The sequence below is a fragment of the Marmota flaviventris genome, chromosome 17 (assembly GCF_047511675.1).
Source record: "Marmota flaviventris isolate mMarFla1 chromosome 17, mMarFla1.hap1, whole genome shotgun sequence".
NCBI classification, from domain to species: Eukaryota; Metazoa; Chordata; class Mammalia; order Rodentia; family Sciuridae; genus Marmota; species Marmota flaviventris.
Window position 1 is genome coordinate 25008983 of NC_092514.1, and position 23279 is coordinate 25032261.

General features: G+C 54.5%; 4 protein-coding genes across 4 annotated transcripts; 1 reads left to right on the forward strand and 3 right to left on the reverse strand.

The window, feature by feature from the left end:
- Positions 1-330: 330 nt before the first annotated feature.
- Positions 331-4321, reverse strand: Cyb5d1 (cytochrome b5 domain containing 1). The gene is made up of 4 exons (XM_027946902.3): positions 4045-4321; positions 3865-3941; positions 3511-3729; positions 331-2904 (listed from the first exon to the last, which is right to left on the reverse strand). Exons 1-4 carry the CDS (start codon positions 4202-4204, stop codon positions 2674-2676), a joined length of 687 nt encoding a protein of 228 aa, XP_027802703.1. The 5' UTR covers positions 4205-4321; the 3' UTR covers positions 331-2673.
- A 511-nt stretch (positions 4322-4832) lies between these two features.
- Positions 4833-5622, forward strand: Naa38 (N-alpha-acetyltransferase 38, NatC auxiliary subunit). The gene is made up of 3 exons (XM_027946904.3): positions 4833-4918; positions 5108-5291; positions 5463-5622. Exons 1-3 carry the CDS (start codon positions 4838-4840, stop codon positions 5573-5575), a joined length of 378 nt encoding a protein of 125 aa, XP_027802705.1. The 5' UTR covers positions 4833-4837; the 3' UTR covers positions 5576-5622.
- Positions 5623-6161: 539 nt separating this feature from the next.
- On the reverse strand, positions 6162-7260 carry Tmem88 (transmembrane protein 88). The gene is made up of 2 exons (XM_027946862.1): positions 6995-7260; positions 6162-6810 (listed from the first exon to the last, which is right to left on the reverse strand). Exons 1-2 carry the CDS (start codon positions 7202-7204, stop codon positions 6541-6543), a joined length of 480 nt encoding a protein of 159 aa, XP_027802663.1. The 5' UTR covers positions 7205-7260; the 3' UTR covers positions 6162-6540.
- Positions 7261-7493: 233 nt separating this feature from the next.
- Positions 7494-22918, reverse strand: Kdm6b (lysine demethylase 6B). Its single transcript, XM_071603458.1, is given in 23 exon segments — positions 7494-8874; positions 8877-9090; positions 9179-9305; positions 9773-9914; positions 10056-10243; positions 10330-10444; positions 10594-10742; positions 10840-10911; positions 10995-11059; positions 11168-11373; positions 12230-12335; positions 12437-12563; positions 12657-14857; positions 14945-15292; positions 15380-15556; positions 15640-15801; positions 15905-15997; positions 16088-16307; positions 16408-16506; positions 16670-16811; positions 16903-17053; positions 17338-17461; positions 22168-22918. Coding segments are annotated over 20 exon segments (5031 nt in total). The 5' UTR covers positions 16807-16811; positions 16903-17053; positions 17338-17461; positions 22168-22918; the 3' UTR covers positions 7494-8791.
- Between the last annotated feature and the right edge of the window lie 361 nt (positions 22919-23279).

Consider the following 23279-nt stretch of genomic DNA (forward strand, 5'->3'; position numbering starts at 1 on the left):
CCCTCCTGCTACAAATCTCCAAGGTCCACCTTCAATGCTAACTTGTTTGGAACCTAAAGGGTTTTCTTTTCTCCCAGAGGCTTTCCCTGACTCTGTAGGCAATTGCAGCCACCTGGTGGCCATATGGGAAAAGGACAGATTGAGTGTCCCAAAACATCTCTGGTGAGGAAGAATTCAAGGAATAACTTTCCTCTTGGGTATATGGGAAGCAGGGAAAAAGAAACCTGTGGATAGAAACTGTGGCACAGGAGCCCAATATTATATATCTTGGTTCCATCTTGCCTCCCACCCACTAGTCATTACAAACAGATTAATTCCTTGATATCTGAATTCATTCAATCAATATTTATTGAACAGCAACTATGTACCCAGCAATGGGAATACAGCAAAGACAAAATATATAAGATCTCTGCCTCCATGAGCTTACAATCTAGCAGTCAGTCAGCTGGTAACATCTATAATTTTACAATAGTTATAAGAACCTGACAAATTGAATGTGCTGAGAAGACAACAAAAAGTCTAGATCTATATTGAGAAATCAGAAAAGGACTGCCTGAGGAAGAAACATTTAGGATGAGCTAAGTGGAAAATGGAAGGGTGTGGTGAGCAGAGAGAACAATCTTTGTGAAGGCTTTGAGGAAAGAAGATACTTTATGAAGGCCAGCCATGGTGTCTGAGGCACAGGCAACAAAGAGGTGTATTATGAGACGAGACACACAAGGTAGGCAGGGCCTTATTTATGCAGGGTCTTTGAAATTAGTGTTTTATTCTAAAAGCAAATGGGAGCCACTGAAATACCTGAGCAGGAAAGTGAGATGTTGAGGTTTAAATCACTCTGATGACAGCATATAGAAGGCAGAAGTAGAAATGGAAGGACAGGTTAGGAAGTTTTCCCAGCTGTCTAAACAAGAAGTGTTGGTAATTCAGAGAAAAGAAGATAGATTCCAGTGATATTTAGCAGATAGAATCTACTTGGTGAGTGTCTGGGTATGTGAAGAAAGGTGTGTGTTTCTGGCAAGAGGTACTAAAGTAGGATACTCTGGAAGAGGGACAAATTTGGGCAAATTAAGCACATACCATAGGCACAGGCTTTGAAGCTGGCAACAAGAGGAACAGCATAGCTTTGATTCTCAAATAATTTAAGGTTTAGTTAAGCAAACAAGATACATATGAGATCATTGCATAGTTGATTAAATATCACAATTATTGATCCAGATAATTCAAGGATTCTTTCATTACATAGGACTAGATTCTATCAGTCCCAATGAATTCAGAAAACTGAAGCCAATAGGGATAACTCCACCTTTGTTCATGCTTCTCATAGCCACTTAGAAAACTTCTGTGCAACCCACCCAATGTCTCTAGAGACCACCTTCCTCTGAGCTGGGTTCAGGACCCAACCAGGAAGATGTACTAAAAACTCTCCTTGGTTCATTTTTGCCTGCTGCTGCCAGTAAGTTCACCTGTCCTTCTCCATTTCCCTCCCCTGCTTAGGTTACAAGGGGTGAAATCTAGCCATTGCTCCTGGTTGGTTCTCTTTTGGTCATTGGGAATTGTCTACCTTACTTAGTTCTCTCTTTACATGTCCCCTGTCAAGTCACCTCTCTATTCCTAAAGAGGTCTTCCTGGCTTACTCTTTGCTTCTGGAGTACTCTGCTGATTAATTCTTTCCCAACACAGTAACTGCTGACTAATCAATAGGCCTACAGTTTCTTATTGTGCAGCAAATTCAGGACAAACCCAAATACCAAATACTTGGTCAGAGGCAGCATTTTAAAATGTTACCATGAAGTTAAGAGATTGAGAACAGTCCCTTTAGCCTTTGGAGTTGGGCAGACTTGGATTTGCATCCTGACTCTAATGGTAACTAATATCTCTTTGCTAATGAACACTTCTAAGTTTCAAAAGACTTATCTGGGAAATAGTGTTAATAGTATTCATTTATGGGGTAGTTGTAATAAAGAGGGTGAATAAAGTACCCATTATAATATCTTGACTGGATTATCTGATAACCATTTATTTCCTTTCTTTCCCTTGGGTTTCAGCTACTAAATACTTTTCTAAAAAGACAATAAGGGGGGGAGGAAGTGGGTAAGTGCTAGGGAATGATAATAGCCTAATTACATTGTTATATTGCGTGCATGTATGTAACAACAAATCATTATCATGTACAACTACAATGCACCAATAGAAAATATGGAAAGAAAAATTTAAAAAAGAGATTAGCCAGGTTTTATGGTCAATGATAGTCATTTCCTACTCCTATCTTTGTAGATCCCATCTTTCTACAGCCATCTCATTTCTGCCATTGCCGAAAATGTTCTTCCACCCCTCATCCTTGTGTAGGATTTCTTTCTCTAAATATCACCTTCTACCTGAGCTCCATTTACCTCTTTCGCCCCTACAACTCCCTATCCAAGATACTGTGCCTTCTTGTGTCATCCCTAAAGACTAATTCACTTCTAGCGTTCTCCCTAATTTTCGCAGAGCAAATCAGAAGGGAACTGGAGAATAAGATTCATACTTCAGAAGGTCACGAGAACTACAGTCCAGATCCCAAAGGGGAAAGGAGGTCTGAATCCAAGCACCCCACACCCTCACCTCTTTTCCTCAAGAACAGAAAAAGGCAAACTCAAATTATGTCTTAATCCAGACAAGCACACATCTCCTTTCCTATAGCTCTGTGAGGTCATCACTGAAGTAGAGCAGTATTGCAGGTATGTAGTGTGTACCATCCATTTTGAGATAGTCAAATTCTTCCTCCTCATCCTGGATCCCATTCTCTTCAAGGGTATGATCCATGTTCAGGGTCTTCCCTTCATATTTCCACGTGTAGCTGGCAGCATGTGCATTATAGGGAAGATAGCGGTGTAGGATTTCCCACATTGACTCCAGAGCCCCCACCTGGAGAACATGGAAGCACCCACCTCTAGAATTCTGGATGGAACATATGCTCATGTACACACACACACACACACACACACACACACAGAGCAAAGGCCAGGAGCCCAAGATATACAGAGCTAGGATCAGAATGCCTCCTTTGGCAGATAGTAGCTTCAGGCACTCCACAGTCCCAGAAATAAAGTTGGAAGTTTCAGCATGCAATGAAGGGTGCCAAAATCCTGTCATCTTTATGGCAAGCCACTTCTAACAAACAGATGGCCCCAAAGGGTCAAAGCTAGTGTCCTCTCACTTCATCCTTGGCATAGAATAGTCTTAAGAGTCCAAAACTGTCCAAAACAGCCTGTAAGAGCTTCCAAGGACAACCATTACTAAGATGCTGCCCTGGACTTATGAAGGAATGTCTTGTACCCTGTAACCCAGACACTCCTAGAATTCCCAACCCTGGAGACCTACGTGGTCTGCTTTCCTCAGTCACCTCAATTTAAAAGAGAGAAAATTCAGCTCTCACCCAGTTATGGCAAACTGATGGCCTGAAGATCTCTTTGGAGATCTCCTGAAAGCATCAGTTCCTTCTCTAACCTGTCCCCAGGCACCAGATCTCACCTCCAGTATGTGCTGCTGCGACGTGAGAGTGTTAATGATGCGAATATTCCGGGTCTTGGCAGACAGCTTCCCCACCTCGTACTGCGACCCTTTCCACCAGGGATTCCCAAAATCATTGGCCCAGTCCGATCGGGGCAGCTGAGGTGGGACGTGCACGAAACGGCCCCGCGGGGTGCGGTACCTCAGGCAACCAGTCAGGGGATCTATGTGCTTGCGGATCTTTAAAGAAGGGGTTGAGTTTGGGGTGAGGCTGGGCGCAGATCCTAGCCGTTACTATTTCAGATTCAGCTATTTCCCGCTTTTCCTCCCTATCATCGCTTCCCCTACCAAACCCCATGTTCCAACATAACTTACGTCTCCGGTGTTTGGATCAAACCAGTGGCTGATGTCCTGGCCTGCAACTTCCACGATGGGTTTCAGCAGCAGGTTCCCTGGGAAGGAGGAGCTGTTGTCAACGCTGGCTACCCAAGAACCAGCCCCGCCTACCTCCACCACCACACACACCCCAGTCCTGGTCCAACCTGTGTCCCTTACCCTTGTATTCCTGAGCCAATGGCGTTAGGTCGTACACGTATCCCAAGTAAGACACCCAAAGGTCTTCGGGCTGGTTATGTCTGGCCACTTCTTCCGGCGTGAAAAAGCGACGCTGGAAGCCCTCAAACTCTGGCCCAGCCACTAGGCCCCGGCGCGGCATGGCTCTTGCTCTATCGGGCACTGGGTCCCTTGCCTGCTTCCTCGCTCCTCAGAGCACACACACATTCTCCGCGTCCAGGAGCTAAGGTGAGCGCGTTTACCCGCTCACATGGAAACCATTGTCCTTTCCCGGCCACCGTCCACTGAGATTAAACACTGTGAGGGCGAGGAAGGGCTTGGTCTGTGCGAGCTCACGGGAAACGTAGTCTGATTCCGACATAGGTCACATAAACATTGAATAATTTGGAAAAGCGAACACATTCCGTTTTAATCCAGAGGTCTGGGCTACACGGGATATTCAGGAAGAACTATCTTAAGGCAGAAAAACAAGGTGAGGAAGCAGGATGGAAGAAGGTATTCTCGCTAAATTTCTGGGTTTCTAAAAGATGTATAAGAAAATACAGGTAAATTTCTCGCGATATTTTAAGACATCCGGCGTAATAGGTCTCGGTGAACCACTGCCATGTAATAGGAGAAGCTCGCGAGATTTCTGCAGTTGCCGGGAGACGAGGAGGAGGAGGAGGAGTGGTGATCTCGCGAAAGGAAAGACGTCGGGAGCGCTCGCGAGATCTCAGACCACCGGACCCGAAAGGTTTTTAGGAGGTTTAAGGGCCCAGAGGGGCCCGCGGGGCAAATGGCTGGAGCTGGGCCGACCATGCTACTACGAGAGGAGAATGGATGTTGCAGCCGGCGACAAAGCAGTTCCAGCGCCGGGGTTAGCGCGGGCTCGGGTTCTGGGATTGAGGGGCAGTCGGGCAGCAAGATGGGGGGGACGAGGGGGGGGAACTGCAGCTCCCGGCAGCCTCTGGGCTTCTGAGTGCCCCGTGGGTTGCCGGGAGCTGTGGTTTCGCAGACAGGCGGGCTGCAGAGACTGCAAGGTCTGAGTGTATTCCGCCTGGAGCAGGACTCCGATGGGGAGCACGAGGACTCGCCGGCTGCGCGTGCCCGGCAGCAATTAGAGGCGCTGCTCAACAAGACTATGCGCATTCGAATGACAGATGGACGGACACTGGTCGGCTGCTTCCTCTGTACCGACCGCGACTGCAATGTCATCCTGGGTTCGGCGCAGGAGTTCCTCAAGCCATCGGGTCAGTGCCCAGGGGATGCACATCCGCTTGGGAATGTGGCGGAAGTTCACGCAAGGCATTTTCCCTCAGGGTCTGACAGCACTCCTTGTTTTGTGGGGCGTGTTTTCGTGGCTCAGAAGGGGCGGGACCAACTTTGGCCTGCCTCCCTGATGCTCTGACCCTTCTTTCCAGATTCCTTCTCTGCCGGGGAACCCCGTGTGCTAGGCCTGGCCATGGTACCGGGACACCACATCGTTTCTATTGAGGTGCAAAGGGAGAGCCTTGCAGGGCCTCCGTATCTCTGACCATAATTAGGCATGTCTTTCAAACCTCATTAAATTTATGACTGATGTGCGCTGTGTCTGTGTGTAGCTTCGATAATACACCCAACCCCTAGAAACGGGGATTTATCTGAGGCCAAGAGCATTTTCAATCCTCCCCCAACCTTATGCCCAGGGGTGCCAGAATTTCCCTTCAGTTCGAGGTTGGGGATGGGGAACAGGCTGTAGACCAACAGAACCTGGGGTGGACCCTAGCATCTTCCCTCCCACGCTCCTGCTCCAGAATTGTGGCGGGAAAGGGTGTCATCCTGCTCCGGAAGGCCCATTGTTTCCCGCCCCGGCCTGGCAACACTGAGTTCCTCTATGTTGGGGTCAGAGAACGGGCTCGATCCCCAAGGGGAACCGGGTAGGCGGGGGTGAAACAAGGCCCCCTCTGCTATTGATGTGGAGGTGACTTTGGGGTCAGGGACAGAACTCTGGGGTCTAACCGGGAAGAATGGACAAATACAATAAGGAAATGCCAGGAGGCTGAAGGATGCTTCCCGCCTGAGTATTTGTAATCTCAGGAACTCGTTTCCTGCTCCTGGGCGCCCCTCGGCTCACAGCACACTCCTGTTAATAAATTCTTTATTGATGTGTTTTTCTTCACCTCCAGCATCGCCCCTCAGCCCTGTAAAATTCTAGAGGAGCTGAAGCTGAAAAGGATGGCACAGGTTCAGTTGTCCTGATCACGTTAAGGGAGTGGGAAGGAGGGTGTGCAGGGTCCAGCCCAGATATTCACGATTCAAATGTGGGTAGTCATAGGAAAGCAGTTTTTCCGGGGCGTGGGAGTTTTCGCCAGCACTGGGGTCCAAAAATGTTGCTGTCCCCCAAATGGATGCTAGAACCCGGCTCAGGTAGGGGTGGGGGTAGGGCAGAAGATCCTGGCTTCGAGTCCTTGGGTCCCACAGGAAGGGAGGACGGCACTAGTGTTCTTGACTCGAGGCTCCTCAGACCCAAACCTTTCCCGGCGTAGGAAAGGCTTGGCACCCTGGTGAGCCCCGGGTTTGCCGCGGCTGCGGGGCCCGCCGGCGCCGATAGAGGGCCCGGCTGTAAGGCACGAGACAGTCGGCCAGGCGGAGGCGTAGACAGAGGCGGCGGTAGCTGGCCAGGGCAAGCACGAGCAGCGGAACGAGGAGTAGGAATCCGGTGACCAGCAGGGCGGTGAAGCCCGGGTCTCGTAGGTGCGCGGTGCAAGGGGGTGCCTGAGAGCGCAGGAACTGGGAGGAGAAGAGGCGTCAGGCCCAGGTCGACCTGAGCCACATGGTGCCCAGAGTGGGAACAGCCCAGCCCACGGGGTGGAGGGGAGAAGTTGTAGCCCATAGACCCCGCCGCCAGCATCACCACACTGGACCGTGCCACACGCGCGGACACACACACACACACACTGGGGTGCACACTTACCTGGGAATGGCAGAGGAAGCCGAAGCCTAGCATGGTGACAGCGGGTAGCAAGATGGTCCCCAGCACCAGCGCCAGCAGGAGTAGATTGAAGGCAGCCACCATTAGGTTCTGAGCAGTTACCAGCACAGCGCAGGCCCAGCAGTCCAGGGGATCGCGGGGCTCTGGGCTGCCGCCGAGAACCGGTCGCTGGGCCCCGGGGACATCCGCCATGGCCTGGCTGGCTCTCGCCAGCCTGGGCCGCGGCCCTTATAGCCCTCTTTCCTGCCCCTCCCCCGACCCATCCTCTTCCCACCCCCACCCCCCCTTATCCTGGAATGCGGCTCTAGGATTAGGCACCCCCATCCCAAGGAGCGGTCCAGAGCTCTGGACATTCCACAGGCGCCTCCGGGAGGGGTTCGCCCTTGTCAAGGCCTGTGCAGTTCCTCCCCATCAATCACTTTCTTGCGGCCCTCCTCCCAGTACTCTCCCCTGCTATCACCAGCACGTTATCAAAACAGGATTTTCTTTCTTCTTTTATTTTTAATATTAATAATCTCACACAAAAAAATCACCGAAAATAGGAATAGGGTTGGGAAGACCCCTCTGCCCCAAGGGCAGAGAGACAGTGCAGTGCGAGGGGGCGGGACTGTAAACCCCCCACCCCACCACAGCCCCAGCGGGGAGGGAAAAAAAAAACAAGAAAAGAAAAACAGAGCCCCAGAGAAGCTCGTCCTGGGGTGTCCCAGCCCCAGTGAGGTCCTGGGCTTGGGCTGTTTCACACTTAAAAAGAAAATGGGGGTGAAGGTGAAGGTCTTGTTTTAAAAATTGGCCGGGGCTGGGGAGGACGGGGTTCCTTTTCCTCATAGTTCTTTCTTTAAAACTTTTAAATTTTTTATTTATTTATTTATTTATTTATTTTTTTACAAAATACCATTTCAGTTCCCACTTCTTCCCCTACAGTACAGGAGTCGCTCACCCTCAGGCGGGGTTGGGGTCAGGTCGGGAGTGGGGGACTGGTCCGAGAAAGTGCAGGACGTAGGGGAGGGGAGCTGGTTTGAGCACCATGAGAGCCCGGCTGGAGCCACGGACGGACGGGCGGGCGGAGACCGACGGGCCGAGCCCGGAGGACACACATTGGGGTGGGGGGAGAGCCCAGGGGCGGGCAGTCCCCGGAGGGGCGGGTGGGATGGCTTGGGGGTAGCGGGAGGTTGGGTTTTCCCAAAAATGAATAAATAGAGGTGAGTGGGACTGTTATAAATTAAAAACCAAAAACAAACAAAAAAATACAAATCATAACCAAGTGAATAAACAGACATGTACAGGGGGTCACAGCTAGCATTGGAAGTAAAAAAAAAAAAAAAAAAGGAGGTTCTGGGGGAGGGGTAAAGCCCATAGAAAGAATCTCATTAAAAACCTCGGCTGCCTTAACGTTTATGTACATACACGAGCCCCGTGCATCAGCGGGCGGGCGGGCGACTGGCAGGCGTGAGGGAACCCGTATGTGACCCCCGCCGCCGCCGGAGCCTGGTCCTTGTGTCTGTTGCTAGAAAGGCCAAAGTCGGTGAGGGGAGGCGCTGGTGGACAAGGGGCTGCCAGCCCCCTCCCCCGTCTCCCATTTTTTTTTCCTTTTTTCCTCATATTTGTTTAAAAAAATTTTTTTTTCTTAATAAATTAAGTGAGGGGAGCTGCCAATAGGGTGGAAGGGCTGGGCCCAACCCCCTTCCCGGCCAAAGGCGGGACCTAGGTCCAGCCCAGGCATGTGCTGGTGGCCCCGCGGCGCCCTACAGAGGGGCGGGCGGGCGAGCGGGGCATCCGGCTTCATCGCGACGAGCTGGCGGGGGCCTGCGGAGAGAAAAGCGGCGGGGGCTCAGCGGTTGACGCTGAGCGGGTCCCCAGGCCACCCGCCCAAGTCTCCTCCTCAGCCCCTCATCCGCGCCCGCGCTCACCAGCGTGAAGGCGTCGTAGGCCTGAGCCAGCTCCTCAGTGCGGTACTGCTCCAGCACCACGACGCCCTGTAGGCCCGCGCTGCGGCGGCGCGCACAGCCCTCGCAGTGCACCAGGTACGTGTTTCGGCTGCCGTTCTCACTCGTCACGAACAGGATGTTGAATACCTCCACCTGGTCGGGACAAACTGGCAGTCACAAAGAGGGCTGGCCACAGTGGACACCTCCTCCGGGCAAATGAGAGGAAGAACGCTTCACTCACATCGCACTCGTTGCAGTAGTAGGCGGGCTCGTCCTTGACTCGGCCCTGGTAAGCTATCTTCTTCCCTGCTCGCACCAGGCTCTCACGTTGCACCTGGCAGTGCTTCATGGATTGCAGGAGGCAGAACCTTGGGAGGGGCCAGGAGGAAATGTTGAGGCCAGGCTGCAGCAGGGGCAGATGGGTTAAGAGCTCAGACAGCCCCATAGACTTCTCGTGGGGAGTCTTCCCTCTCCATGGCTGGGTCACCTCCCCTGTCCTAAGCATCTGTCAGTTTAAATTTCAAAGGCCAGGGGATGTACCTCAGTGGTAGAATGTTTGCCTAACCTGACCTACTCCAGGGCCTCAATCCCCAGCTCCACAAAAAGAAAAGAAGAAAGAAAGAAATTTCAAATAGTTTTGCCTGTTTTATCTACTTAGAAAATGAAAGTCCTGAGACCAGGAACTTTGCCAGTCTCCCCAACACAGTAACACTGTAGGCACATGGTAGGCATGGACAGAGAAACAGATAAAGAGTAGAGTAACATCAGATACCAAGAACAAAGTCAGGGACTAGATCAGGTGGAGGTGGGCTCCCACCCCAAACAGGGCCCTCACTTGATCATCTTGAACAAGTCGGGGTCGCTGATTTTGACAGTGCGCGCCACATTCCAGGACACATGAATCATGGGCACAATGGATTTGACGTTCTTCACCTCGTTCCACTCATATCGTTCCAGGGCCAGCTGGTACTGATAGGCTGCAGGTCAGAGGGAGTCACCACATATTCTCAAACAGCCCCCAGCCATCTAGGCCTGAGCCCCTTCCCTAGCAGATGGGCCACCCTCCATGCCCACTCCTTCCCAACAGAGCTCACACTCCACGGGCCCCACCCTCTCACCGGTGAGGGGCCCCACATTCCAGGCAATGTTGTTGCACCAGCCGGTGGCCTGCACCCAGTGCACAGTCCCTGCATTAATCCACACAAGGTCTCCAGGGCGCTGCACAAAGCGGTACACAGGGATATTGGAAGCGTAGAGGTCATCCAGAATTGGCCACCAGGAACCCGTCAAGTAGTCCACGCCATGCCTGCAATGTGGGCAGACAAAGGGTCAGGTCCTTAGGGACCCAAAAACGGAAAGCAGTAGGGTGACTAGAGAGGGGGCAGTGCACACCGGTCACAGAAGGCGCTTATGGTCTCCCAGTAGTGCTCGTGCACTGCGAACCATTCGCAGTCACCAGGACCAATGTTAATGTTGACTGAGCAGAAATTGTTGTTCTCTTGGTGGCCTGCAGAGGGAGACAGAGAACAGCATGATTGGCCTGACAGCAGCCCAAGTTCCGCGCAACCCCGCCCTTTGCCTTTATTGGCTGACGACTAAGGGCCACCGCTACTCCCTCCTCTGGTACACTTGAGCAGTGAGCACTGAGAAGCGCACCTGGAGTCCGACTGCCCGGGACTTTCATGTACAGCTGTACGGTATTCATGCCCAGGATGGTGTGGCCCACGTGGCTGAGCATGTTGCCTGTGGATGTTACCCGCATGAAGGCGGGCAGCTTCAGCAGCTCCTGCAGCTGGGGCTTCCACCTGCAGGGCGAGGGAGCAACCCAAATGAGAGGGTACCCTCCACACTGCTTGCCCAGCAGCGCTCCTGTCCCAACTTTGCTGCCTCAACCCCACTGACCGTTTGGCATCAGATAGATCGATATTCGTGCCAAATTTGATGATGTGATGGTTCTTCGGGTCTGGTGCACTGCTGTTGGAGCAAGAGCATAGGTTGGTGGAGAGCACAGGGAACAGGAGCCATTCAGGGAGGAGACACAACAATGCCTTCCTTACCTAGGAGGGGTTCCTGTGGTGCTGTCTGGCTCTTCCGACTCCTCATCCTCACTCTCCTTCTCTTCCTGCTCAGCCAGAGGGGCAGGCATTCCTGGATCAGTGACCTTTCTGAATCCCTCCCACTGCAGCCTCTGATCCCAGCACACCTCCTTCTACCCACGTTCCCCCATCACCTGTAATGACTCCTGGAAGGAAGAGGCCTGGTACTGTGCATACTTGGCAATGGTGGTGTGGGAACGAGAGCTCTCACAGGGCCAGATCTGTCGTGTGCCGGTCAGGTCCCAGTTCTCATCTGAGGGCTGCTGCACTTGTGTGCGCACCTCCACGGTGTGCTCGCCACTAGCCTCCACCAGCGTCTTGGTGGAGAAGAGGCCTAAGTCTGCAAGGAAGGGCAGAGCAGGGAGTGGGCAGGCAGAGGCAAAGGACAGGGACTGAAGACCCAACTCACCCTTTCCCTTCCTACCACTCAAGTCTCTGACAGGGTGGACACAGGTTTGGCAGAATTCAGTCCAAAGGAATGGACAAGAACCCAAGCCCCAAAGGAGGCTGACAGGGCTAGCCTCTCTCTGGATCCTCACCAACCCCAATCCTCCCACAGCTGCTCCAGGTCCTTAGCCCCTCAACCAGAGTCCTCAGCTCTGGATGTGACATGTGCACAGCACTTGGCACATAGTAGGTACTCAGTGAACAGCAGCTTAAATTATCATTGTGTCCAATTAAACATTTAGTCAAATGAAAGTCTGGTATGTGCTTCAAATAACTCAGTGGGGATAAGGGTATGGGTATAATGCATTGACCTTTGTATTTCCATGTTTCACATTTTTCACAATGAAAGGTTGAAAAAGAAACCACGGGTCTCTCGGGGTTGTCTACAATCTTTTTTTTTTTTTAAACAGGGGAAGGGGAGTCAGTGCTGGGCAAGTGCTTTTATCATTTAGCTATATCCCCAGCTCTCATTCTCAATCATGAAAAAAAAATCATAAGTGATTCTACGTAGACCCTGAGATACATCCCCATCCCATTTGGTCACTGCTGGGGACAGATAAAACAGGAGAAAAGCCTGAAGTTGGCTGACACATCACTCAGCACTATTCAAATATAGTCTCCATGTGACTGAGTAGGCAAACTCTATATTCATTGTCCTGACTCTCCAAGTTATGGGGATTTTCAAAGGGTTCCCCACACCGCAGATCCTTGTAGTCTTCCCCATACTTTCTGCACACCCCCATACTCACTGAGCCGCAGGGAGCCTGCCAGGCCCCGGATCACTGTGATGGGATTTCGGGGGTCTGTACAAAACTGCAGCAGCACTGGTGAGAAGGCATCCCGTTTGCTCTCCAGCTGAGAGATGACCAGGAACAACTGGAGTCAGAGCCCTGTCCCTAGGCTCTGAGCTCCCCAACCACCCTAACACTGTCCAAGAGGACAGATGGCTCACATACATAGATGCTGGGTGTAGGAGGGTTAAGTTTTTCCCGGGGCAGCTTCTCCTCAGTGTTGATCTTCGGTTTCACAGACTGGGCAGGGGAAAGGTAGGACTCTCGAAACTTCCCTTTTACCTTGGCATTCCTGTGGGAGGAAAACAGAAACATCAGGGTAATATGGGGAGGAGTCTATCCCTGGCCATGTTTGCAGCCTCGGGGTTAAGAGCACCCAACTCACTTGCTGGCACGCACGACATCAGCAGCACAGTGGCTAATGGTGAGGTCCGCCATGCGCAATCGCCGCTCTTCTACCTCAGAGGCTATGAAGGTCTCCTTGTCACCACTTTCTACCTTGATGAGCCGGATCTTCAGCTCCTTGGGGGGCCCCTCACTAAGTGAGCGCAACTTTAGCATGTCAGCACGACTGACACCTGGGGGCCCTGGAGCTTCCTCTCGAGTCTTCTTTCCAGGGACAGAGGCTGACGGGGGTGTGGGTTGGGCAGAGGGAGCAGGAGTTGGCGGAGGGACAGGAGCTGTGGGTGGCTTGGCCTTGGATGACCCACCAAGATCAGGACGGGCCTTCTCCCGACCCTGGATCTCCTCGCTCTGCAGGTCCAGGTTCCCTAGCACCCGGCGGCTCTTTTCTTTGGGGGTCTTGGTCTTGGCTTTGGCCCTCCCCTCACGGGGCCGCCGACCCACACTGTCCTTACAGGCTCTCCTGTGCCTACGATGCTCCTTCTGGTGCTCCTTCTGGTGTTCTTTCTGCCGCCGCTTGCCACTGCCTGGTCCTGTTGCAACCACAGCCACCACCCCACCACTTTCCTCCTTGGTCTGTGCAGAAGGCATCAGTCGCTCAGTTCCACTGTCCACTGGGTCTGCTGTGTCCACTGGGTTGATAGCACTCCGGCCCACCCGCTCCACAAGGGTCTCACAAGCCCGACTGATCTCTTCTAGCACCTCAGACTCAGAGCGAGCAGGGGGCAGTGGCAGGGGTAGGGGCGGCTGGGCAGGGGTCACCGGGCCGGGAGCTGGCTCTTCACCAGCCCTGCGTTCCCGGGCCCAGGGCCCGCCTGAGGTAGAGAACTGAGATGACGAGGAAGCAGAGGGCTGTGGGGAGCCCTGGGCGCTAGGGACCACTGAGGTGGGTGGCGGGGCGGTAGCACCTGATGGGGGACCAGGGGAATACTGAGTGGTGGGCAAGGGCCCAGGTCGGGTGGAAACAGCTGTTCCAGGCCCCCGATAACAGTACTTTTGTCCCTCCAGCACAGAAGCCAAGGATTTGAGCAAGCTGGCTGGGTTGGCTGGTGGGGGTGGTGGGGGCTGTGGCGGTTGTGGCTGGGGAGGTGGAGGGAACTTGGCTAGGGGGGGTGGTGGTGGCAGGGCTGGTGGTGGCTTCTTCTCCTCTTCCTGGGTGGTGGTGGTGGTGGTGGTTGTGGTAGTGGTGGTGGTGGCAGCAGCTGTGGCAGCAGTGGTGGTTGGGACTGTGTCGCTGGGGAATGGAGGCTGCAGAGATGCAAAGGGTTCCTTCAGCGGGGGTGGGAGGACCACGCCTGCCTCCTGCTGCTGCTGCTCCTCCTCCTTTCTAATTGATTCATCCAGCATCTTCATGATGTTAGCCAGCCCATCGGGTAGAATCTTGAACTCAGCTGGCTCCTCAAACTGGTCCTCCAGCGGGGTTGGGGGAAAATCAAAGAGTCGTGGGCCTCTTGCAGGCAGCTCCCCAACCCCAGGAGGCACAGGCTGGGGGGCTTTACTCAGGGGGCCTGGGGGTGGCCCTGGCCCCACCTCGGGGGTCTTTGGGAAGGAGACCCTGGGCCGGGGGCTCTCCGAGCGCCTGAAGCTTCCTGAGGTATTTTGGTGGCAGGAGGAGGGAGGGGTTGGAGGCAGGGCAAGAGTCAGGGGTGCAATAGGTGGGTCCTGGGGGCTTAATGTTGGGCTGGGTGGCCGGGGAAGGGAGTCCATATTTCTGGCCAGATAAGGTGGGGGGAAGGGCACAGGCCCAGTAGGGCTGCTGCTGTGGCTGCCATTGTTGCTGCTGCTGCTGCTACTGCTGGTGGTTGAGGGAGTGGGAGGGGTGTGAGAATCCTGAGTGCCCACAGAAAAGCGGGGGGCTGGAGGCCCTAAGAAGCCCTCTCGGTGGGGAAGTGGGGGAGGGCGAGGGGGCCCCTCAGCCCCAAAGAAGAGCTCTTCTAAGATCTCTCCATCCTCTCGGGCTGTCCGGCAAGCCTGGCCCTTCAGCCAGGCAGGGGGTGGGGGTGGGCGTAAGAGGCGGGGACAGGGGGGTGGAGGGGAAGAGGAGGGCCCAGGTGGCAGGGACAGGTGGGGAGTGGCAGCAGGAGCTGCCAAGAACGGTTTTCGACTGTTGTGTGCCGAGGACCCTAGGCGACCCTGGTGAGGGGAGACCTCCAGCGCAGGAGTTTGGTAATGGTCAGCGCCAGGCTGTAATATAGGATGGAGTGGTCAGAGTGATGCTCTGGCCACCTCATAAAAGCTTCACCCCATCTTTCACCACAGGTGATCACTCACAATGCCTGGACTGGGCTCCACACCCCGAAGACCGGTGTTGCTGCTGCTGCTGCTACTGCTGCTGCTGGTGGTACTGGGGAGGCCAGGGGGCCGGGAAGGGGCGTAAGGCACGCAGGCGGTAGTTGCTGCTGGTGAAACGCTGGAGTCCATCCGCGACCTCTGAACTCTGCTCTCTCTAAGGTCACTTCCGGGGGGACGGGTGGCAGGCAGGCAGCCATGGCTCTCTGCTCCTGGGGGGCGGGGGCTGGGGCCTGGGGGTGTGGCCGGGACCAGCCGGTGGCTGGGGGGGTGCGCAGTGTAGGCTGGAGCTGGGTATGGATATGGGTGAGGCAGCGAGTGCCGCTGTTCCTATGGGAGATAAATAAGGATGCAGGATATGTATAGAAGGTACTGAACTTATAGGTAAAAGGCCTCAAACAAGAAACCTGGGCTCACCTGGCGCTCTGGGGGTGCTGAACTCTTGCGGTCGGGGCCCCAGGTATCTCCATGCAAGGTACTCCATAGCCCTGGCTTGGTCAGCTGAAATGGAGGGTTCGTAGCCAGGCCAGGCAGGGGTGGTGGTGGTGGTGGTAATGGTGGTGGAGGCAGTGGCAGCCCTGGGGGAAGGCCAGTCTAGAAGAAAAGAGTGTGTGAAAATCTTACTCCTTGTTCCAGACCTGTGTACTCTCTGCCTGCTGGCCTACCTACAACCATACCTGTTCAGAACTGCAGCCTCTTCTACGCTTGCCTCCAGGGCTGAGGCCCTCCTCCCCTGAGGGTCCTGAAAGTGCTGCAGGAGGAATAGGCTGCACCACTGGGGGTTCGGCAGCTCGCTTCACAGGCGGACCCCCTCGCTTAGCTCCATAGTTCCGCTTGTGCTGAGGACAAAATGAAGAGAGACAATGGTATGGGTGCAGGTCTAGCCCAGCCCTCTTCCCTAGCCCACTTATGTTATATGTTATGTTATATCCCCATCCTCACCTCAAGGTGCAGCAAGTTCCACACTTGCTCCAGAGGAGGAAGGATCTTGGCTCTGTGCTGGCAGGAGCCAGCATGAAAGTTCCAGAGCTGAGCCTGAGGGGTCAAAGGGCAGAAGAAGGCATAAGGTGGGGGCACTGAGACAGAAGGCACATTCTTAGCCAGCTAGGTCCTGCCTCATCCCACCTGCTGTAGTCGCCCAATGCGGGGCCCCAGCTCAGAGAAGCTTCCTCCATATCGAAGGGCGCTGTGGTAGCAACGTATAGCCTCCTCACTGTCATGTTCTGACTCGTACAGCTGCCCAAGCTGTTCCCACAGTCCTGGCTGGGCTGGCTCCCGGAGCAATGCCTGCACACATCCATGCAAGGATTCCAGCTTTCCATGGAGGGGTCTTGGGGTGGGTGTCCTAAAGAATAGAAGGGATTCAGAAAGGTTAGGCTTCAGGGAAATATTTCAAGGTCCCAGTCTTTACTTCCCATTTCAGAACTTTTGAATCCCCCACTCACCCTGGAGCATAGTATGGTTTGTTGGGATGTCCAGAGCTACTGCCATGCGAAGTAGGTAGGGGAGCAGGGAGTGGGGGTTGCCCGATGCTGGCTGAGCATCTGGAAAGAGAAGGGTTATATTATATACCACAAGAAGGAATAAGAGCCCCTGAAAATAGTACTGAGGCCCATGAAATGACAGAAACCATACAGAATGTTTCAGAGATTGAGGGGTAGAGAAGATAGAAAGAAGAGTGCTGGGAGACACAGTTCAAGTGCTTACCTGCCTCCAGGCAGCCATGCGCCTCGAGGAGGGGGATGGGGCGGGCAGGAGCTCCAGGCCCCAGCACAGCTCAGGCCCCCAAGGGCAAAGGCTTCCCGTGCAGTGCGGGCCCCTGGAGGGTCCACTGCCCGATGCATCCAGCCTAAGTAGGGGATAAGATTGTGTTCTTACTGGAGGCAAAAGCAGAGCTGCCAGTGTACACCCAGCCAACCCAGGCCCAGTTTTTCCCTTACCAGGTCAGCAGTGGCCCCAGGAGCCCTGGAGATCGGGCACGGCCCCCTGCCCCAGCTCTCTGGGAAGCTGGGAGGATGGTCCGGCTCCAGCCGCTCTGACAAGAGTGCCCACTGTACCCAGATGGCAGCCCCTAGCCTTTCACAGCCAATTCTACAGAAAGAGGCAAAAAGAGTGCAGTGAGCTGGCCAGCACACAGGGCCCAGGGGTTGAGTTGGAATGCCTGTAGCACCCCCAGGTCTGCTTTTTTGTGCAGGAAGTCTGAGGGAGATCTACAGGACCTAAGGGTCCCTGAAGTCCTGAAAAGTAGTGTCACTATAAGTTCGGAGTGACAGGGAGCCAACTGTGGGGCGACTGTGTGGTTGCACTACCTGCTAGGTTTCAGCTCCTGGGACATGCCTGCTGACCCACAAACCCGCAACGTTGCTGGTGCTTACCCGGCCTCGGTGGGAGCGTCCTCTTACGCGTCGGGCGAGCTTCAGAGATCTGGCCAATCACAGGACTTCCTCTCTCCCCGGAAAGCCAATCATCACCCGTGTCTCCGCCTCAGTAACAGCCCGGCTGGAACCAATGGGAGCAAGGTTAGCCCGGCAGGCAGCGCCTGGGGAGGAGGGGCAGAGGAGCCGGTCAGACGGGATCGGCCTGGGGTGACCCCGATGTGACCCCGCGGCTCCCACCAAGGGTCCCATCTCGGATGTGATACCCGGGGTAGTAGGGCAATAGCTACAAGCAGGTGGGCTAAGCACAACAGGCACGGGTGAGGACGGTGAGTCGCACGCTTGGGCAGGCATGGCGTTACCGGCGAGTCTCACGCACCCACGGAACTATTCGTGGTCTTGGCCACCGCAGGACCGATGGGGTGCAGATGGATCCAGAACGCAAAGACATCTCTTCCCATTCTCATTTTGCCTCACCTAGTGACTGAGCCAACCACCCTCAGCCCCTCTTTGAACTGCTTAGGGCTAGCCAGCCGTGCCAACTAAGACACCCAAACCCATCCGTGCCGCTAAGAGCGCTCCACTCCCAAGGCCTGACACAGTCCCAAACAACAGTCAAGTCTCCAACCTCATACCAATTCCTTTGGCTCCTCCACTTCCCCTGGCTCTCTGGGTCTTCAATACCAACCGACCCCCCAAGCCAGACACCCCCCCACACCGCTTTAACACCAACTTCTGAGAAGTTGCGCACCGTGGTCCCGAGTGGCCCCTCTCGCGTGGCTCCCGTATCCTGTATGCCCTTTCCCCGCCGGGGCCACGCGGTTCCCCACGGCCCACGTGGCCCCCACCCCCCGAGGGAGGGGGGATTTCGGGGGTTGCCCGTGACGTGGCTACTTGCGCAGCGGAAGCGGTGTGTGTAAGTGTACTGAGGGGGGGTGTCCTTCGGGAGGGATGAGGGCGGGGCCCGACGAGCAGTGACATCACCCTTGTCCCACTCTCACCGCCTACTCCCTTAAAGAACCCAGAACCCGTTTCACTTCCTCCCTCACGCGCCCCCCCCCCCCTTGCCCTCGGTGCTGGCGTGACCCACAGTAGACACAGCATTCCCCTCTCCTGGGCACCTTCCTTTTAGCCTCAGCTCTTCCTTCTTGCTCTCTGAATCCAGGAACTAAGTCCCAGCGCCTACCCCGCATTCTCCCAGGTAGGAAGCCGGCTGCGCTCCCAGGATCGGTCCATTGAGAGTCTAGAGTACAAAGAGCTGTGAGAGCTGAGAGTCGAGTACAAAGCGGCGGGGGCGGGGCCAGCGCTCCAGCTGGAGCCAGAGCCGAGCAGGAAGCTGGGGGAGAGAATGTGGCGAGGGGCTGGGGGCGGCTGGAAAGTTCGCCTTTGCGTTAAAGTCTGCGCTGTGGGGAAATTTCCACCAAGCCCACAAGGGCAGAAGGGTTTCTGGTGAAAACAGCCCTCCCTCCCGCAGGGGCAAGGTCGACTGTTTGCAGGGAAGCACTCTGTCAGGGTGCGCCACACTGCGGCCAACCCTGGTGAGTGCCTGCGCCCCAAGGACCCTCGGAGTTTGTCAGAATTCTCCACTCCAGAGGCAACCAAGTCCTGGAACAAGTAAACACTTCACTGTGGCCGAGCAGAGCCCAAGCTGGCTGCCCCCACCCAAGTCCTGCAGGGACCCATGGAGCAGACGTGGGCAAATGGGGACCTGGGACACAAGATACCAGAAGCAGATCTCTGCTAGGGAAGTGGTGCCCAGGGCGCTACCAGTTACCAGGAAATGAAGCTTCCCCTTCTGCGATGATGACACTTCCCCTCTGCCACTTCCCCTTTCCCACGGGGAACTGACTCAGCTTTCCCTAAACTATCAAGTTCTGTCCCTCCAGCCCCTGATCTTCAACCTTTATTCACAAACCCTTACGCAGGCACCTGGGACTATAGAGCACACACTTAAGGACAAAACTTCCTATATACTAGTCACATTCACTTTGCCAGCCACCTCGGATCCTGGTTCCCACCCAGGACCTAGAAGCCTAACTCCCACCCACCCCCTCCCCCACAGCCCTCCCTCAGGGTCTGATTCAGGCTTGGGGTGGCAGAGCGTGAGTCACCCAGAAAACCTTCTTCCCCAGTTCCCACTGACTCAGCCCCCGCCTCCCCGAACTCACACAGACACACAGTCAGAGACAGACACAACTCCTCAGCCCACACACTGCTCACCACCGGTCCGGTGGAATTTCCCCTCTAGTCTCTCTCATGACAACCCCTCCCCGCGTCGGGCAGCCCCGCCGCCGCATTCACACCTGTTCCCCGGCGGTCGGGTCGCAGTACACTCTCACCTCCACTTTCGCTTCGGAGTAGGAATAGCCCTCCCCGACTCCCAGTGTCCATACTAACCAAAGGGAGAGGACAACCACTGACAGGCGCAAAGACAAGACACCCACAGACTCCTTGAAGACAGACAAGAGGTAGACGCGCATGGCCAGAGCCAGGTTGGGAGGGTGACACTTCGGAGACAGACATTCCAGCCTCTCCCAACCCGGCCCACAATCCCCAGAGTCAGCGGCTCTGAAGGGGTTAATTCCACTCCTGCAGAGACCACGCCCTCTCCATCCGGGCACTCCCGGCAAAGCCCAGCTCCTCCCCCTCCATCCGGGCTCTGGACTCCGGGACTTTGACCGACCCCCTCCTGGTAGAGCCCCAAGAGAGAACCACTCCATCAATCACACCCACTTAACTCTCTCTGGGCTTAAGGTGGAGGAGCCCCTCCGCGCGGCGCCCGAGCCGCACGGGACGCATGGTCAGAGGCCTGCCGTGCCCATGCAGACTCAGTGCCGCCAAGGACTAGACCCTGCAAATGGGGTTTTTACCGAGCAGATAGCAGACTGCATGAGCCCAAGGTGGGGTTGGTCCAGGACCCCGCTGCATCCCGCTCCCGGTCTATTCTACCTGGTGGAAGCGAGGAGTTACAGACTCGCTTCCTACCTGGGAGAGGGGGAGGCGTTGGGGAGGGCCGCCAGCGGAGGCTACGCTGTGACTCAGCCACCCGGGCAGACCGCCCGCCCGGGATTCCCTTCCCCAGCCTTCCCCCGCCGCCGGCCCCTCCCCGCCTCCCATCAAGGAGTGACACTGCTGGCCCCGGCCCGCTATGTGTCACTGCGGGCCTTGTGTCTGCTTCTGACTGGGCGCTGTGTTCACCAATCTGTCTGACAAGGTCGGCAGTGAGTCCCGGTGTCTGTCTCCGCGTGCACCTGCATATCTGCTCATCTTGTCTCCTCAGTGCCTGTGTCTGACGCGTTCCTGTCTTTATCCCTGTCTACATGACTCCGCAGGGCTGTCTCTGTCTGTGTGTCTGCCTGGCTCCTGTCTCGGTCTTTTGTCTGGGTCTGCCTCTGCATCACTCGGGTGATCACGTGTGTCTCTGCACATGCCCTTCTGTGCTTGCCTTCATGTTCCTGAACAGAGTCAGGGAAACACTGGAGCAGGCTTACCCTACTGACTCCGCGCCTCACTCCCCTGAATCCTGACGTCTTGCAGAATCAGCGATCCTTCTGTGAGTCAATTACTTGGGGGTCTGTCTGCTTTCAATCAAGTTCTGTCCCATTTCTTAACATCCTTGCTTATCCTCACAGCTCCCTGAAGCTCCCATTATGACAATAATTGCCGCATTCATTGACTACTTATTAGATGCCAGGCACTGATAAGCATTTTACATACTTTTTTAAAACTCTTCCCCAAAACTTACTATTGGAAGCACTCTGATTATCCCATTTTGCACATGAGGAAATTGAGGCTCAAAGAAGTTAGGTAACTTGACCAAGGTCATTCTGCAAGTGACTGGGACAGCTGCTTTCCAGAGCAACATTCTTGCCACTCTTCTATGCTGCCTCTGTCTTATTCCTTCTCCCTTGGTCTTATCCTCACAGGCCATGTCTGGGCCAACCTCCCTCTCAGCTTCACCCTCTGTTATCATCCCAAATGTCTCATGTGCTCCAGAGAAGGTGTGGGTAGGAGGATGTGCAGCAGATCTCAAAAGCCGTAGGTTTCTTGGCAATGAAGCTCATTCAGTTAACACATTCATTCAACACAAATCCACAGAGGCACCCCAATGTGCAAACCGTCATACTAAACAGTGAGAGATACATAAAAGAAAACAGTCCCACTCAAGAAACTCAGTGAGTAATGGGGAAGAGCAACACACACTCATGAAACTTAAGTCCCTGGCTTAGACAAGATCTCTTTCTCCTATAAAGGAAAAGGGAATGTAGCTGAGCCTCAGACAGAACTGGGAGAAGGAAGGTGGGAAACAAAATGAGGATTAGGACTTTGGGTGTGGGGAGCAAATGCATGGGACAGAAAGGGATTTGGAAGGAAAGATGAGATGCTAAGATCGCCATGACAACAGTGTTGGGGCAATGATCTCCAATATCTCTCCACTTCAATTTCTAACATCCTTCATAAGCCAAGTTATCAACAACTCTTACAGGAGTAAAGCCCTCTCCCTCCAATGAATTCTTCCATGGTATCTGACATCTACTTTCAACTTGCAAATCCTAGCTTAATTCAATCAGCAACTGTGTTGCTGAGTTGGCATGGGGTAGAAGATTTTTTTTGGTGGTAGTAGAGAGGTTGGTGAAGTGCAGGGTTGAACCATTCATAGGAGACAAGGGGAGCTTCATAAAACAGGAGGGCTGAACCACTCAAGCATCACAAGGTGGGGGGAAGCTCAGAGTTGGACTGGACCATTCTGAGGAGTTGGCATGATCCAGATAATTTTTAAACATGGGGTGCAGGGCTGGACTTGGTGCACACTCAAGGGAATAGACTTACCAGATGGAGTTTGGTGTGCCCTGTCTCATTAGAACAGTGCCCCAGCAGTGGGGTGCAGCAGACCACAGTGGAGTGGGTAGTGTTATGGGGCTGGCATGGTGCCTGGGGGGAACCTAAAAGAAAAAAAGTCATTTAGAAGTGGGGGTCTCCCAGACTGGAAGGTTTCTCTGTGCTCCCTATCCCCCCTCACTGAGGAGAAACCTGGCTCTGGTGGTCAGATGAGATGGAAGAATTGGTTTCCATGGCAACCAGAAAAAGCCATCCCCAAAGGGATCCTCAACCTTCCCCTTGAGGAGGCATCCTGACCAGATGATAAGGGGGCATGCTATGGAATGTAAGTCTACAATGGGCACCAACTGACTGGACCCCCCCTGCTGACTCTCTAGCCTCAGAGTAGTTTCATCTGCCCCTGACAGCAGTACCAAGGCCAGACTCAGTTCTGGACCTAAGGCATGCAAACCTTCTTCCTCCAGTCTTTCTTCCTCCCAAAGGTTCCACTCTCCTTATCAAGACACCAAACAGTCAACCCCACCCTCTGGACTCTGCCCCCTCCCCTTCCCCTAGGCGGGTGCAGGCAGGTCTTGGCGAGCAGCACAGGTGGCCAGACTAGATGAACGGGCCCAACAGGGAGAAGCCTTCCTCCTCTGTAAGAGCTATGACTCTGGGCCTGAGTCTGGAAGTGGCCTCTGCTGCAAGTCCCCCTCCATCCTACCCCCAAGGACATATCCTGTTTCCCCATCACCTCCTTCCTCTGTGTGGCCCAAGAAGGTGACAGAGGCCCACCCCTTCCCTTCCAACCCTCAGAAAAAAAGAAGTAGATATTTTAACCTAAGACCAGGGCCAGGAACCAGGTGTCCATCCAGGGGTCAGAACTCAAGTTAACCCTCAACTCAGACTCACTCCTCAGGGGCTTAAGTGTTCTGCTCCCCTCTTCACAGTTTTCAGCCCCTACAGACCCAGACATTTGGTTGGACTCCCAGTCTAGTCTCTCCATTCCCTGGTCTTCTAGCCTCCATCCTTCCCCCTGCCCCAGAGACTCAGGCCTCTGGCCCCCAGCCTCCATGATGCAATGTGCTGCAAGTCTCCATGGCTGCTGATGACACTGCCCCCAG